Below are 16,608 nucleotides of genomic sequence, written 5' to 3'. Positions count from 1 at the left end.
GAATCTGCACAAGTTAAAATGTAGCCCTTCATTAGAAAATATTGCTGCCTTTTGAACTGGAAGAGCAAAAGCTTGATGTGTCATATAGAGAGAGGAAGAAAGGTCTTGCAGGAAAAAATCCACGAATTCAATTAACCATTCCACAGCAACTGCACAACTTTGAGAGTCAAAGAAGGGCATTTTGGGAAATGGCAGTACACCATTCCTTACAACCATATTGAGAAGTGGCATCTTAGTGAGCATAGCTAAGTAGAACTTAAGTGCTGACAGAGCCACAGTTTGTTTTTTAAAGAAAAAATGTCGCTGCTTCTGAAGGACAAAATCCCGTGTTCCAGATCATCTGCAGAACCATCTACATCTATACTCTATGAATCTCTGTTAAGAGCATGGCAGAGGTTACATCCCACTGTCCCAGTTATTAGGGCTCTCTCTTGTTCCATACACACATGGAGTGTGGGAAAAATGAGCATTCAAATGCCTCTTTGAGTGGTGTAATTAATACAGTCATATCTTCAAGATCCCTATGGAAGTGATATGTTGTAGGGTGTTGTCTAATATCCTTAGTCATCATTTTAATGCCAGTTCTTGAAACTTTGTCAGTAGACTTTCTTGGAATGTTTTCTGTCTATCTTAGAGGCTGCCAGTTCAGTTCTTTCAACATCTCAGTGACTCTCCTGCAAGTCAAACAAATCTGTGACCATTTGTGCTGCCCTTCCCTGTATATGTTCAATATCTCGTGCTAGGCCTATTTGGTACATGTCCCACATACTTGAGCAATGTTTAAGGATTGGTCACCCATGTGATTTGTAACCAATTTCCTTTGAAGACTGATTGCATTTCCACAGTATTCTACCAGTAAATCAGTCTGCTACCTGCTTTACCCGCGACTGAGCCTGTGGGTTTGTTCCACTTCATCTCCCTACTAAGTGTTACACTCAAGTATTTGTATGAGTTTGCAGTTTCCTGTGACTCACTGATATTATATTCATTGGATACATTTCAGTAAGCTGCCAATTATTACACCACTTTGAAATCTTATCAAGGTGTGCCTGAATATTTGTACACCTTTTTTCAGACTACTTCATTGTAGAAAACTGCATCATCTGCAAAAAAATGTGAGATTACTATTAATGTTGTGTACAAGATCATTAATATACAACATAAATAGCAAGGGACCCAACACTCTTCCCAGGGTACACCCAAAGTTACTTCTGCATCAGTTCACAACTCTCCAATGAAGATAACATGTTGCGTCCTCAGTCCAGTCATATATTTCATCTGATACCCAATATGATCATACTTTTGATAATAACCATAGGTGTGGTCCTGACTCAAATGCTTTTCAGAAATTGAGAAATACTGCATCTACCTGCCTTTCTTGATCCATGGCTTTCAGGATGTCGTGAGAAAAGTGAGTTGGCTTTTACATGATCTTTGTATTAGAAATCCATGCTGGTTGGCATGGGGGAGGTTGTTCTGTTGGAGGTGCCTTATTCTGTTTGATCTCAGAATATGTTCCAAGATTCTACAACAGAAAGATATAAAGGATTTTGGACAGTAGTGTTGTGAATCATTTCTGTTCCGCTTCTTGTAGACAGGTGTGATCTTTCTCTTCCAACTACTGAGCACACTTTTTTGTTCAATGGATCCACAGTAGATTGTAATTAACAAAGGGGCTTACTCATCCGCAAATTCAGTATCAAATCTGATGAGGATTCCATCAGGCCCTGGGGCTTTCTTCAATTTTAGCAATTTCAACTGAACGCCACTGACACCAATACCTATTTCACTCATCTTTTTAGTGGTATGAGAATTAGATGGGGCAATAATTCTTGGTTTTCCTGTGTAAAGGAATATTTGATAACAGAGTTAAGCATTTCTGCTTTTGCTTTGCTACTCTCAATTCCAGTACCAATCTCATCCATGAGTAACTGGACACTTCACTTTGGTGACACTAATACCTTTTACATATGACCAGAATTTTTATTAAGGTCATTGACAATATTCTACGACAGTCATTGAAGGCTTCACACACTGCTCTCTTGACTGCTAAATGCGTTTCACTCATATATACAGGGTGAGTCACCTAATGTTACTGCTGGATATATTTCGTAAATCACATCAAATACTGACGAACCGAATTCACAGACCGAACGTGAGGAGAGGGGCTAGTGTAATTGTTTAACACAAACCATTAAAAAATGCACGGAAGTATGTTTTTTAACACAAACCTACGTTTTTTTAAATGGAACCCCGTTAGTTTTGTTAGCACATCTGAACATATAAACAAATACGTAATCAGTGCCTTTTGTTGCATTGTAAAATGTTAATTACATCCGGAGATATTGTAACCTAAAGTTGATGCTTGAGTACCACTCCTCCACTGTTAGATCGTGTGTATCGGAGAGCACCGAATTACGTAGGGATCCAAAGGGAACGGTGATGGACCTTAGGTACAGAAGAGACTGGAACAGCACATTACGTCCACATGCTAACACCTTTTTATTGGTCTTTTTCACTGACGCACATGTACATTACCACGAGGAGTGAGGTACACGTACACACGTGGTTTCCGTTTTCAATTACGGAGTGGAATAGAGTGTGTCCTGACATGTCAGGCCAATAGATGTTCAGTGTGGGGGCCATCATTTGCTGCACACAATTGCAATCTCTGGCGTAATGAATGTCGTACACGCTGCAGTACATCTGGTGTAATGTCGCCGCAGGCTGCCACAATACATTGTTTCATATCCTCTGGGGTTGTAGGCACATCACGGTACACATTCTCCTTTAACGTACCCCACAGAAAGAAGTCCAGAGGTGTAAGATCAGGAGAACGGGCTGGCCAATTTATGCGTCCTCCACGTCCTATGAAACGCCCGTGGAACATCCTGTCAAGGGTCAGCCTAATGTCAATTGCAGAATGTGCAGGTGCACCATTATGCTGATACCACATACGTTGACGCGTTTCCAGTGGAACATTTTTGAGCAACGTTGGCAGATCATTCTGTAGAAACGCGATGTATGTTGCAGTGCTCTCCGATACACACGATCGAACAGCGGAGGAGTGGTACTCGAGCGTCAACTTCAGGTTACAATATCTCCGGATGTAATTAACATTTTACAATGCAACAAACGGCACTGATTATGTATTTGTTTATATGTTCAGATGTGCTAACAAAACTAACGTGGTTCCATTTAAAAAAAAAACATAGGTTTGTGTTAAAAAACATACTTCCGTGCATTTTTGTATGGTTTATATTAAACAATTACACTAGCCCCTCTCCTCACGTTCGGTCTGTGGAATCGGTTCGTCAGTATTTGATGTGGTATACGAAATATATCCAGCGGTAACGTTAGGTGACTCACCCTATATATATACAAATGATTGAAGCAATTTCACAACTCTACAATAACTTTATTATTTGAGATATTTTCACAATGCTTTGCACACACATACAAAAACTCAGTTTTTTTAGGCATTCACAAATGTTCGATATGTACCCCTTTAGTGATTCGGCAGACATCAAGCCGATAATCAAGTTCCTCCCACATTCGGTGCAGCATGTCCGCAACAATGAGTTCGAAAGCATCGTTGATGCGAGCTCACAGTTCTGGCACGTTTCTTGGTAGAGGAGGCTTAAACACTGAATCTTTCACATAACCCCACAGAAAGAAATCGCATGGGGTTAAGTCGGGAGAGCGTGGAGGCCATGGCATGAATTGCTGATCATGATCTCCACCACGACCGATCCATCGGTTTTCCAACCTCCTGTTTAAGAAATGCCGAACATCATGATGGAAGTGCGGTGGAGCACCATCCTGTTGAAAGATGAAGTTGGCGCTGACGGTTTCCAGTTGTGGCATGAGCCAATTTTCCGGCATGTCCAGATACACGTGTCCTGCAACGTTTTTTTCGCAGAAGAAAAAGGGGCCGAAAACTTTAAACCGTGAGATTGCACAAAACACGTTAACTTTTGGTGAATTGCGAATTTGCTGCACGAATGCGTGAGGATTCTCTACCGCCCAGATTCGCACATTGTCTGTTCACTTCACCATTAAGAAAAAAATGTTGCTTCATCACTGAAAACAAATTTCGCACTAAACGCATCCTCTTCCATGAGTTATTGCAACCGTGCCGAAAATTCAAAGCGTTTGACTTTGTCATCAGGTGTCAGGGCTTGTAGCAATTGTAAACGGTAAGGCTTCTGCTTTAGCCTTTTCCATAAGATTTTCCAAACCGTCGGCTGTGGTACGTTTAGCTCCCTGCTTGCTTTATTCGTCGACTTCCGCGGGCTACGCGTGGAACTTGCCCGCACGCGTTCAACCGTTTCTTCGCTCACTGCAGGCCGACCCGTTGATTTCCCCTTACAGAGGCATCCAGAAGCTTTAAACTGCGCATACCATCGCCGAATGGAGTTAGCAGTTGGTGGATCTTTGTTGAACTTCATCCTGAAGTGTCGTTGCACTGTTATGACTGACTGATGTGAGTGCATTTCAAGCACGACATACGCTTTCTCGGCTCCTGTCGCCCTTTTGTCTCACTGCGCTCTCAACCTCTCTGGCGGCAGAAACCTGTAGTACGGCTTCAGCCGAACAAAACTTTGAGTTTTTCTACGTATCAGTAGTGTGTCGTGATCATATGTCAATGAATGGAGCTACAGTGAATTTATGAAATCGCTTCAATCATTTGTAATAGCCCTGTATATATATATATATATATATATATATATATATATATATATATATATATATATATATATATTAAAAAAAAAATCTGTGCTTTGTTTTATACCTATTGTATGGTAATCTCTTTTTCTTTAGATATTTCTTCACAGTGACTGTATATCTTGACAGATCTCTCCCATTGTTCCCCCCCATTGGAGGTTAGAGTCCTCCGTCTGGCGTGCGCGTGCGCCTGCGTGTGTCTGTGCGCATCTCCCCAGAGATGTCACTACTGTAGACTTCAGGTTTTCACCAGCTTTCTGTGCCTAATCTTACGTGAGCTTAAGTGCTGTTTAGGAGCACTTCATTGCGAATGCTTTGGCAGTTTACTACTACGATTTTGGTACTCCAATCTGTGGGAGGCATTGCTTTGGATCTTACACTGGTACGTCTGAGCTTTTCACAGGTATTTTATCTGTATTGGATGGAGGTTCATCTAATCTAAAAAACACCTTTGTGTGGGGTGAACACACGATCATCATCTTTGGTAGCTGCTTCTGATGTGAAGTTCACACCAGACCCATTTAGGAGACCCTACAACTCTCGACGCTCTGGTGCAAGTCTAAAAAGTTACAGCTTATCTTGTCACAGAACCCTGTCTTTGATTCAAGCCTTCTACTCAACTAAGAACCATAGGCCACTATCTGATTTGGGGACAATGCTACAGATTGTGAGCTTCATTGAAACTCCATGGTTAAGGCTGGCATTCTCAACCCTCTCTGCTAGTCGCTGGAATGATCAAAGTATGACTTCGGAGCCTAGGCGACTGGCATCATTTGTTCCAGCGTGCACTACAATATGTAGTTGGTTGCACCCTGCTTCCTCAGTGGCTGCCAGAATAGCCTCTTCGACATGCTGAATGAAGCCTCCAGTCTCACACACTGAATGTACCTGGTGTACCTTCCCATTCCATTCCATTTCCCTAAAGGGTACCATTATTCACCATACATTTGAGCTGCTAATGACTAATAGACCCCTACCATTTTGTGTTTGCCGCCTCTTGACACAGGACGCAGTAATTTTCCCCAGAACAGGAGAAGTGAATCCCACAGACACAGTTTCAGTGAAAGATGACACCTTGAACTTGTTTGTTAGAGGAATTAGCATAACACTGAATCCTCCCTGGTCCCTATTTACCCTTTACAGGCCACCTAAACACACCATTGACATGCCACTCACAGCCATGTGGATATGTAATGATAGATATGTATATCCTACAGGAGAGACAGTGTCCACAGGAGAGGAAAGTACTTGAAGTATCTTTGACACATTTGGTACACAACTTTTGGTGGCCCTCCCAACACACCCATTCGCAGCAAACATTTGACAACAAAACATACTGAGCTGCTTCCAGGGTAGATTAAGATGGTTGCACTTCACCTGAATGTAACCACACAAAAAACTTCTTTATGTTGAAACCATTTGTTTGGTATGTTTCTTAACATGGAAGATACAACAGTCTTTAGAATATCAAAACTAGGTCCATTCCAATCCCATTTAGGAGTCCTGTTAAGTGTTCAATATTCGTGGATAATTTTCTGACCATTAAAAAGTTGACTTAATGGACAGAAAAGACTGCATTAAAGTTTTTCACTCAGAAAACTATTTGTGTAAATTTTAAACCATTCATATCACATGCTTAACCAAACGTAACACAAAATGGAGACACTTGTTTAACATTTAACGAATGTGTATGATTTCTACTCTAATCTTAGACAAAAAAGTAACCTGGTTACCATACCTTAAAGACCTAGAATAAAATGCATAAAATCACTAACATCTTAAATGCCTTGGCAGACAAACATGGGGCACTGCTTTGTGAAACATCCAGGCGGTCATGAATTGGTTGTGGCATTGCTATTTATGGATCATCATTGCTTCATATTTCGACACTGGTTGTTTTTCACCAACCACCCAGATTCTGGGTCTGTGTGAAGAGGGTAATGAAGTATCACTCCAAATATGATGGGCACCTCATTATGGTGAAAGCAGTCCTCAGAGTACTAGAACTGCCACAATCACAGGTATTTAGTGTGGCTGGCAATCCAAACTTTGAGCATATGTTCAAAACTCAAGCATATGCAATCAATACTTCTCAAAAATTGGAGATAATTTCTACCTTCTGCAGGACACAGTGTTTGTTTTTGTTTTACTCGAACACATTTTAACTCTTTGTGTCTTTGTTGTTTATTATTCTGTCTCGCATAATGCTATCAGCTTTTTTTGTTGCTAGTGTTAAATGTCCCATACAGCTTCTTATGGTTTCTAGTGCTAGTGTCTTTTATCATTATGTTAATTGTTTGAATAACTTATTTTGTTCACTATCACTGTTTTAACAATTACACACATGATTTAATTTATTACTAAAACAAAATCTTTCTGCGCAGCAGCACCAGAAAAATCATAAGCTGCATAAAGTATGGTACATAGACTATAGCAGCACAAAATAAATGGTACTGTTATGCGTGTCAGAATGATAAATCAAAACCTACTGAAGGTAGCACAAAGCGTAGAAATCTCTACTGGAAAAAGAAAAATAAACAATCTTTGTCTTGAAGATGGAAATTCTGATTTTTCTTTGCAATCACAGAAAGAAAGAAGAGCTAGAACATCCAAATGATGGTTGTTTCAAAGACTTTTTGAATCTTTATTAATAAAAGCACAAAAATGTGAATGTGCTTCTGTGAAATCCATGAAACTTTACTGGTCATCCTGATTTACATCAACTGCAGTTTCCATAAGATGTGTAGGCAAATGCCAGGATGGTTACATAAAAATTGACCTGTCTAATTTCCTCTTCACCATTCTTGAATCAAAGTTTGAGCAATGCATCTTGAATGACATCCTATACAGGGTATTAAACCTTAATCTTCTTTCATTCCATTTTGAGTGTGTAAGTAATAATCTGTGGATAGAATAAACTGTTGCCTCAGAAACATCAGAGGCCCAACATATTTTGTGATTGATTTGGTACATGATTTTGTTTACTTGAAACCGTACTTTTAAAAATTTTCAGTTGGAGAAAGAGAGTATTGGGTTGAGGGACAAGAAGTTCATCACTATATAATACACCTTTTTGTAAAAACTGTGTGTTCACATATCCACCCATGTTTCAAATAGCTATTTCCTATACTTAGGTTGGCTGAAACTACACCTCATTTCAATAACAAAACGGAGGCATGCCACTGGAGACTAAATGGATTCACCAACTGTTATCCCCAAGCATTTTAACAGTATATTTTAAACAGGCAGTATGGGTTAGTATTTTAAGAATACCTGTGAATACATTTGAATTTGAGTACAAATGGGCGAGACCAGTGAGATTCTGACAAGGTTTTTGAAATGTTAGTGTATGAATTTATCCCATTTATAACATATTTTTCTGTTTATTATAGGAAGAGCAGTGATAAACTTGTCACTGAGCATCCTAACACCGAGTCATCACGATCTCCTAATTGGATCAGTCATCTGTTGAAATTACTATTGTGTGCATGTTTTCAACCAAAACTGTTCGAATGATGATTTTTAAATTACATTAAAAGTGAAACCTCTCTCTCTCTTTCAGGTGGTTATCCTTACACTCAAGAAAGCAACACCCCATGTTTTGAGATTTCTTTTATGTGCACTTCTTATCTATGCAGGCTTTACATTTTGTGGATGGCTCATCTTGGGACCATATCACATGAAGGTGACTGTTATTTCTGTAATTATTTTTATCATTATAGCTTATTTGTACACTGAAAAGTATTATGTTGTTAACTGTATTGTTTCACCCACTTTACACTCAGCTTATATACTATTAATTGCAGGTTTATGAGACAGACACATGCGGTTCAGTTGGCGAAAAATTAGTAAATGAATAACCAAACAGCAATAAGTTTGTCCACAAATAACACATACTGCTACAAAGCAGTGACTAAATACACAGAGCAAAACAAGAGCAGCCAAATTATTAATTTATTCACATAATATTGTCACCCTGTGGTAATAGGGTTCAACAGCTAAAAAATAAAATCTTCAAAATGTACTTCAGAAATTAGTATTCTGGATAGCCTTTATCTGAGAGAAGTTAAGGTGTGTTGACTACTGGTCTAATGTCAGGTGTGACTGACAATGGTGGTGGCTTCAAAAATGAATGGAAAGGTGCATTATATTATGCTGAATAGTTATAAAACTGAAAGTTTAAACAGACATAGTTCCTTTTACTCAATTTTTGGTTATCTGCAGCCCAATACTGTCTTACCTTACTGCTAACTAACACTCCAAAACAATATAATTTTAAGATTTAGAAAAATGTGGAACATGGCAATAATGGATGCCCTTCAGGGATAAAAATAGTTCACAAAGCTAAAATTTCACAACTGTGTACGGAGTTACAAGTAAACAAAAAAAAAAAAAAAAAAAAAAAACTGTTAACTGCTTTTATCAAAAGCACAGACTTGGTCAAAAGAAAATCAGAGTACCAAAAACAAGAAGGTACCAAAATGGAAACTTTAAATTTAATGACACAAATTGATTTTTTAAAATGTGTGTTACTTTCTTTGCCTTTGTGTCTTTGACACGTTTGCAATTTTTATGCAAAGTTTTCTGACTTGTCCCCCACTTTTCCCTCTGTTCATCAATTCAATTCTACATCCATGTATATGCTCTGCAAGCTGTTCTATAGTGCTTGACAGTGGCTACTTGTTGCCAGTTAACCACTTACTGTTATATTCCATTCACACATGTGGTGAGGGGGAAAATGATTGAACGCCTTTTGTATATTCCTAGCTTCTCTTAACTCATTCTCATGGTCCCTAAGAAAGAGGTACAGTGAAAGCAGCAGAATTATTAGAAAGTTTACCATAAATACCAGTTCCCTAAATTTACCCAGTAGGTTTTCCCAAAAGCAGTATTTCTTTCAATCCAAACATTTCCATTCTGGTACTCTGAGAATCTCCATTCCCCTTTGTTAGGAGCCGTACCAACCAGTTACGATATTAGCATTGCATCTCTGAAGCCATACATTGTCCATCAGGTTTACTTGATAAGGACAGTAAACACTGGAACAAATGTGAGTGTTCTCTACCACTGATTACAATTTTTTTGTTTGCTTCTTAGTATTATTCTTAGATATTTACAGAATGTAATAGTTTCCAGCACATACAGAGACAAGAAGTTCGGAGATAACTTGATAGGACATGCTGGCGAGTTAAAAGCAAGTATATAGAGTTCATTTTGGATATATACTCTGTTCAGTCCTCTTAGTAAACTTCAGTCCTTGTGTAGAAACAACCTAGCCAACCTCCTCAATTCACTGCACCATGAAACCTAAGAACACGACAAACTGAATGATAATTCCAATAAAGTTATTGGCTTTATCTCAAAGACTGCCTTGCTGTTAGATCTCCATGTTAGTCTCTCCTTTAACTCTGTGGCAGCCGCACCACAAAAATGCGTGAACAGACCAGAGCTGCTCACAGCCAACCCAACTTGGATGCATCAGATATCTGTTGGCGTGCATACCTGCCGATAGGCAAAAGCGTGGCAATGTGTGGTGCACATGGATGCAGATCAGCAGAAAAAGCAATGGCAGTGTGAACTGAGCTGCTGTACAGTAAATGCATTTTTCGAGAGTGTGGAACTTCAATCTTCAAACCACTGGGGTCAAGCTTAATGTGAACTCCCCACAGACGCATACGGAAGTTTGTTTGGTGCTTTCCATTTATATCCATCTTCACGTCATCACTTCCGCGAAATACATGGTGCCCCGCAATCATGAGAAAAAGGTTTGTTTCATTCCAGAGGTGCGTCCACTGTTCTCCCGCACTCACATAATCGTACAACACACTCATCACCGAGTAGTTTATGCCCTCTGGGATCGGTGTCAGAGTGGAACTGTTATGCAAATGCAATTATTGTGATCACCGGTTAATGGAAACTGTGATCTAATTTCATTTTTGTCACCTGTTCACTCACTCATTTGGTAGGTCCTAAACAAAGTGCATGGCTGTGTCGGGAAAGTTGGCTCACTGTATGACTGACGTATAAGCAGCAATACCCACACGTTCCCACTTCAACTGTACCCCTATGTTTATCAGATAAGTCTTGTAAAGGTTCTCGTGTACTTCAGGTGAAGATTCTCATACTTCAGCTGAAGATTACCACATGTATTATTTTGCCTCCTAGTAGCACACAACCCATTAATGAATCCTGTACAGAAACGTTGTCCCTTTCATCCATGCAGAAACCAGCACCACCTCAATAGGAAAATTTTCTTTCCTTCACCTAAAATACAGTGTAACTTCTGCATAACTGTCCCTAAACAGCCTTTTATGACATCGTTCTCTCCTGCCTGACTTTGCATTATTTCTCACATCTTCACAAATACCTTCGAATTTCACCATATACAAAATCATTTTCAATTTATTGTCACAGCTACTCATTATGATTATTTTTCCCTGTTAACAGGTGGCCTCAACTCTTGTTGACAACACAAGTCTGTTCTCATAACTCTGGACTTGCTGTTCAGGTCAATTTAAGAAGGCATTTTAAGGGTAACTTCTGGATATGTTTACCCCTTCACACCAACAAATTGTATATTCTTACCTTTTATTTCCATCCCTAAGATATACAAACTTCAATATTCTGGCAATTTTATCATTGTTGGTTCTGTCTTCCAGCTAATGTATTTATTGATTTCATTCATCATAATTAATGTTGTTTTTAGAAAGTCTGCAACTGAGTCATTCACTGACCAGTTACGTATTTTTTCATGCATAGCATGGTGCATTTTGATGATGTACTCTCTTTACTTGATAATGAAAATAAACTATCAAAACACATTGTTCTATGCATTAAAAAATACCTAACTGGCACAGCGTTTTATTATTTAAATAATGCATTTCTGCTTTGCTCTCCAACAGCTATGTGCCATTGTAAGTAAGTTCCTTTACAGACTCTTCCTTGACTACCTGAAGACTGTTCCTGTTCACATTCAATCAACAGCCTCCTTTTCACAATTGAAGTTATGTCCCATTACATCATTATTCTTAATGTAAACAGTTTGTTTGTTGTTGAGTATGTAATTTCCTGGTGCATTCCAACCTCTGGCTGCAAACTGCTTTCTTAGAAAATTATGAAACATGAAGCTGGTATTGTGTTGTGGCATCACATACAACCCATCTTTAGCCAGTCTTCTTGCCTCTTAGCTATCTTTAATTATCTTTTATTATCTATTCTTGTTACATATGATTATGAAAATTCAGTTAAATTTTTGTTGGTGATACAAACAGTTAAAAATTTTAATAGATTTCCTTCTTGTTGCAGTTCCGATCCCTAGCAAGCACATCTGAGTGTTTGTTTGCCCTGATTAATGGTGATGACATGTTTGCAACTTTCTCCATAATGTCTTTAAAATCACCAATGTTATGGTGGTACAGCCGAATTTATCTATATGGCTTCATTAGCCTGTATATATATGTTATTCTCAGCCTCTTCATATCAGTGATAATGGATGCATATGAAACAATAAAAGTAAGTACTGTTCATTTTTAATGTTGCATTTCAGACAACTTCAGATATAACACATTTCTCTTAATCAGGATTATTACAGTGTGGTGTCCCACATACATTATGCTTTTACATAGAATTCTTTTATAAGCGACCTGTTGTAAGGAACCTCCTTATTATTGTGAAATTTCTCGTTTGTCTAGTTCACCAAACTATCTTTAAGCAACAGGCAGAACTGCTGGAATATTAATTACACCATCTGTTAAAGTTTGTTGCATGTGTGTAAATTCAGCCAGCTATTCACTAAGGGAATCTTAACTCAGATTGCAGTGCTGTTTTCTCATATAAAGTTCCTTGTTCAAGCTTATGACAGTATCTCGGGAAATCTCAAAGTTTATGAGGTACTAATCATTGACAGTTTATGTTCTGTGTCCATGAATAATTACATTGTACCTATGTTCCAGTTAATTAATAACACCTAAACAGCAGGTCAAGTGAGTTGATTTACTACAGCTTCTAGTTTTCAGGATAGTAAGGACAGTAAAATTAACTCATCATTTGGTACTAATTCGAATGTACGCAGTGTGTACATGGAAGTTTCACAGCATTATAGATTATTCTCAGCTTTGTGGGTACTCAGTATATAAATATTAGGATTACTATAATTAAAATTTTGGACCTTAATTATAATAAATTGCAATGTGATTTTGCATTCAACTAAAGGCACAGGGTAGAAAAGTTCTGCATATGTGACACTGACAATGTTAAACCTGTAATGCTTTGGTCATTATATATGTATTATGTGATTAAGTGATGTTACTTACAATATTTGCGTTACTCTAACTTCATACTTTTCCTTATGCTGATCATGTTGTTTTTATGTTACTTTCCTTCATACCAGCTTTCCTTTCCTGTTTCTTTCAGTCTCATAAAAAAATGAAGTCCTTTCTTATTACTATGCAAAGTGACATGCTAGTGAAAGCACTGGACTTTTATTCTGGAATAGTAGGTTCAAATTGAGGTCTGGCCGTTCTGGTTTAGATATTCCACCTGCCTCTAAATCACCAAATGACAATGCTGGGATTGCATTGGCTAATAATCATTGTTGTCCAATGTGCATATATGCTCACTCTCATGAGCTCATTTTTCATAGTATATTGTAAATTTCCTTTTTCTCCCTCCATCCCATAAGTACCAAATTTGGGACATTATAGTTTTGTTACCACACACATTAGAGGGAGTCATTGCAGTTTAATATTGTAACAAGAACATCCCCAACAACAACAGTAGTAATAATTGATTGATTAGCATTACTTCTGATACAATAGAGAAGTTGAAAATAGCAACTTTCAACCTTTTGTTCTGAGACATTGCACATAAAAGGATTTTTGTGTAATATTAGTTTGGAAAACTGCATTGTTATGTTTCTTTCATAATACAATAAAACAGTTTTATTTTATTTCAGCTGTACTACAAGACAGGATTTCCAAAAAATGACCTTCAGATATTTGTTTCTTCTGGAAGAGATGAAGCTGTTTCAGCAATTCAGAATGAGTCATTATCAACAACATTATCATCCCTCAGTGATTTTGTTGACAGGATATGTTGTTGCCAGAGGTAATAAAAATCATTTTAGTAAAATGAATTTCAAACATCTCTTGTGCTGTCTTGATTTTGATTCTCCACAGTGTCCCTAAATAATTTCAGTTGAATATTACAGAATACTTGTATCATTCAGGATGTTCTGTCCCCTGCCCTAACTGGTATGTGCTCTAATGACCCCACACTTGCTCCATTTCATATGACCGAGTGTTGACAGCACTCGGTAGGGTGAGTGGCAGTGTGATGGGACAGGGGGGCCAGTGACACGCGGGTGTTCGAGAGAAGTATTTTATTCAACTTCAAATACACATTTTGTCGTTAGTAATGGATGGCATACACACAACTCCAGCAAATCTGGCTGGCATTGGCTCGCACCTGGCTGGCTTCCAACCTGTCGAGGAGTTGCACATGTAGGTGCCTTACGTTGCTGACTTCAGACTGGGCAGCGCCGGGCAGTGTGTCCGTGGGCCATGGCCCCATCATCAGCACCACATTTCTTGCTGCAAATGCATTCTACTGCAGAATGGCTGCACCCAGAAACTCGGGGCCCTGCTTGCATCTACTGTGGAGGCAGCTGAAGAACGCTGTGCACTGGACATGACCAACCTGGCAGTATTCTGGTAATGGCAGGTGCAGATGGCAGAGCAGCGGCACTTTGGCACCAAGTTCCATGAGGGGACTTGGTGCAGGAGGGGCTTGTCTAACACGGTCTTGAACCCATGACTGCAGCTGGCGGTGCTCAGTCTCGTCGTCTAGCATAGACCTGGTGGTGTGGCCATAGTGCTGAACTCCAAATGAATCTGCCTCAAATTCACTCCTATTTCCATGGCCGTGAGGTGCTTTTGTTGCACTGTTACACAGCCACCCTCCCCCCCCCCCCCCCCCCCCCCCCCGGCCATGTAGTTCACAATGTGGGTCCCTAGTGTGGTGACATCATCCTATCTGCTCTGGCTATTATCACTGGGCTGTGCATGTTTTGCCAAGCACAGCTGGCCCATGTCGCAACCCTTCTGTGTATGTGTTATTCTGACCTATGTTGCCACACTATGCTCACCAACCTGTGGTTGCTACTGCAACACTTTGCAGTGGCTTCCTTACAAATTCTCAAAAGTTCCATGAAAAACTAGGTAGTGATACTACTGCCCCATTCCACGAGGAAGACCCAGCCCCTTGGGTCTTGCTCAGGACCAGTTCTCCACTGTGATCACTTCCACCCTCTCAAGATGATACCAGACTGGCATATTTAACACTATACATTTACTACATTAAATTTTATGGCTGCCTCCCATCTTCATTAAGCTCTACAAATTTGTTTTCCTCTGACATTTAATCTGTATATTCCTCATGCACTTAAGACAGCTATTTTCACCTGTGAATCTCTCCTTGTCTAGCTTAATCAGACATCTTTAAAGGATCCCTTGCCCTGCTCGTTATACGAAATACTATGAAACTTATTTCACTGCTAGGCCTCTTGCCATGCTTATACACAAACAACTTCTGGCTCTCCATACCACACGTAGTGACTAAAAATGACTCAACAAAGCATTGTCTGGATCAGTTACTCTTATGCCTGGCATCTAATCTGTCTGTCCGGTGGTTTTTTAACCCTGTTTTTTGGAACAACATCCAGGACTGTGTCCTTGTCCAGTCCATTCACTGTTTGATGCGCTTGCACATTATCATCCATAAAAATGAAGTCGAGTACAAATCTAACCCTACAAAGATAGCCCTGTGGAAGGAGTATACTGTTACAATAACGTTGACCAGTAAGTGTACCATATTCAAAGATTTGAAAGTCAGTACACCCAAGTAATATGTGTGTCCCCATACCATAACATCTGGGCCATCAAAATGATCATGTTCAACAATATTTCTGGGTGCATTATTTCTTCCCACCTGTCACCATATGATGGTACATGTTGCACCCATGGGAACATTGTCAAACATGATCATTTTGATGGTCTAGGTGTTATGGTGTGGGGAGGCATAATTGTGCACGGGCATACTGACCTCCAATTGTTTGAACATGGTACGCTCTCCAGTCAACATCGTGACACTTCCCCATGTGCATCTATGATGATGATGATGATGATGATGATGATGATCTGTGTATACATTGAAAACAAAAAACATTTTGTATGCTATTAGCACTGCTGTTGCATTCAGTTTCAAAACTTATGTGGATGATCAGTCTTTGTGATAATATTTGTAGTTGTATGGATATGATGATAGTGTTCAAAGACTATTACACTACCATTTTCATTTTTTCAGGAAACCATATGTGGCGTTGGAGTGTACAGATTCCAGTGGTTTAAAGTCTACATACACACATGTTACAAATGCAAACTGTATTTAGACACCTATAACATTTCTGAATTCTTTGAAACATTTGGTGCTAAATATTTTGTGAATATTGTATAATCATTTTGTTCAGTTGACAATTTTGAGCAATTGTAGTAATACACTGTCTACAGGCGAGTATCATATTTTGTATATAGCCACAAACTAGTCTTTGTGTAAAATTTATATAAACATCTGGAATTTTTACAAGTGCTCTTCTCTCTTTAATTGAATTAGTGTTGCCCTTCCAAAATATGCTCATGTACTCTGTCCTAATCCTGTAAGAAACCTCGCCAATCTAAATGACTGTATATCATGAAAATGAACAGAAAACACACAAGAAAATGGAGAATTAAAATCACTAATGGTGTGAAAATCACCTCGGCCAGTTAATGAACAAAATAAAATGGCTCTGAGCACTATGGGACTTAACATCTATGGTCATCAGTC

General features: G+C 39.0%; 1 protein-coding gene across 2 annotated transcripts in view; it reads left to right on the top strand.

Annotated features, from left to right (window-relative positions):
* The window catches only part of LOC124722081 (mucolipin-3-like), a 183,649-nt gene extending 167,279 nt beyond the window's left edge, over window positions 1-16,370 (top strand). For both annotated transcript variants that reach the window (XM_047247277.1, XM_047247276.1), the window contains exons 10-13: window positions 8,291-8,413; window positions 12,034-12,240; window positions 13,682-13,833; window positions 16,090-16,370. In XM_047247277.1, the coding sequence (XP_047103233.1) occupies window positions 8,291-8,413; window positions 12,034-12,240; window positions 13,682-13,833; window positions 16,090-16,174 (567 nt within the window). In that variant the 3' untranslated portion in view covers window positions 16,175-16,370. The remainder of the gene's footprint in view (window positions 1-8,290; window positions 8,414-12,033; window positions 12,241-13,681; window positions 13,834-16,089) is intronic.
* Window positions 16,371-16,608: the final 238 nt, after the last annotated feature.

The sequence above is a fragment of the Schistocerca piceifrons genome, chromosome X (assembly GCF_021461385.2).
Source record: "Schistocerca piceifrons isolate TAMUIC-IGC-003096 chromosome X, iqSchPice1.1, whole genome shotgun sequence".
NCBI lineage: Eukaryota > Metazoa > Arthropoda > Insecta > Orthoptera > Acrididae > Schistocerca > Schistocerca piceifrons.
The sequence above is the reverse complement of the archived record's forward strand: the minus strand, read 5'-3'. Positions and strand labels throughout refer to the sequence as shown.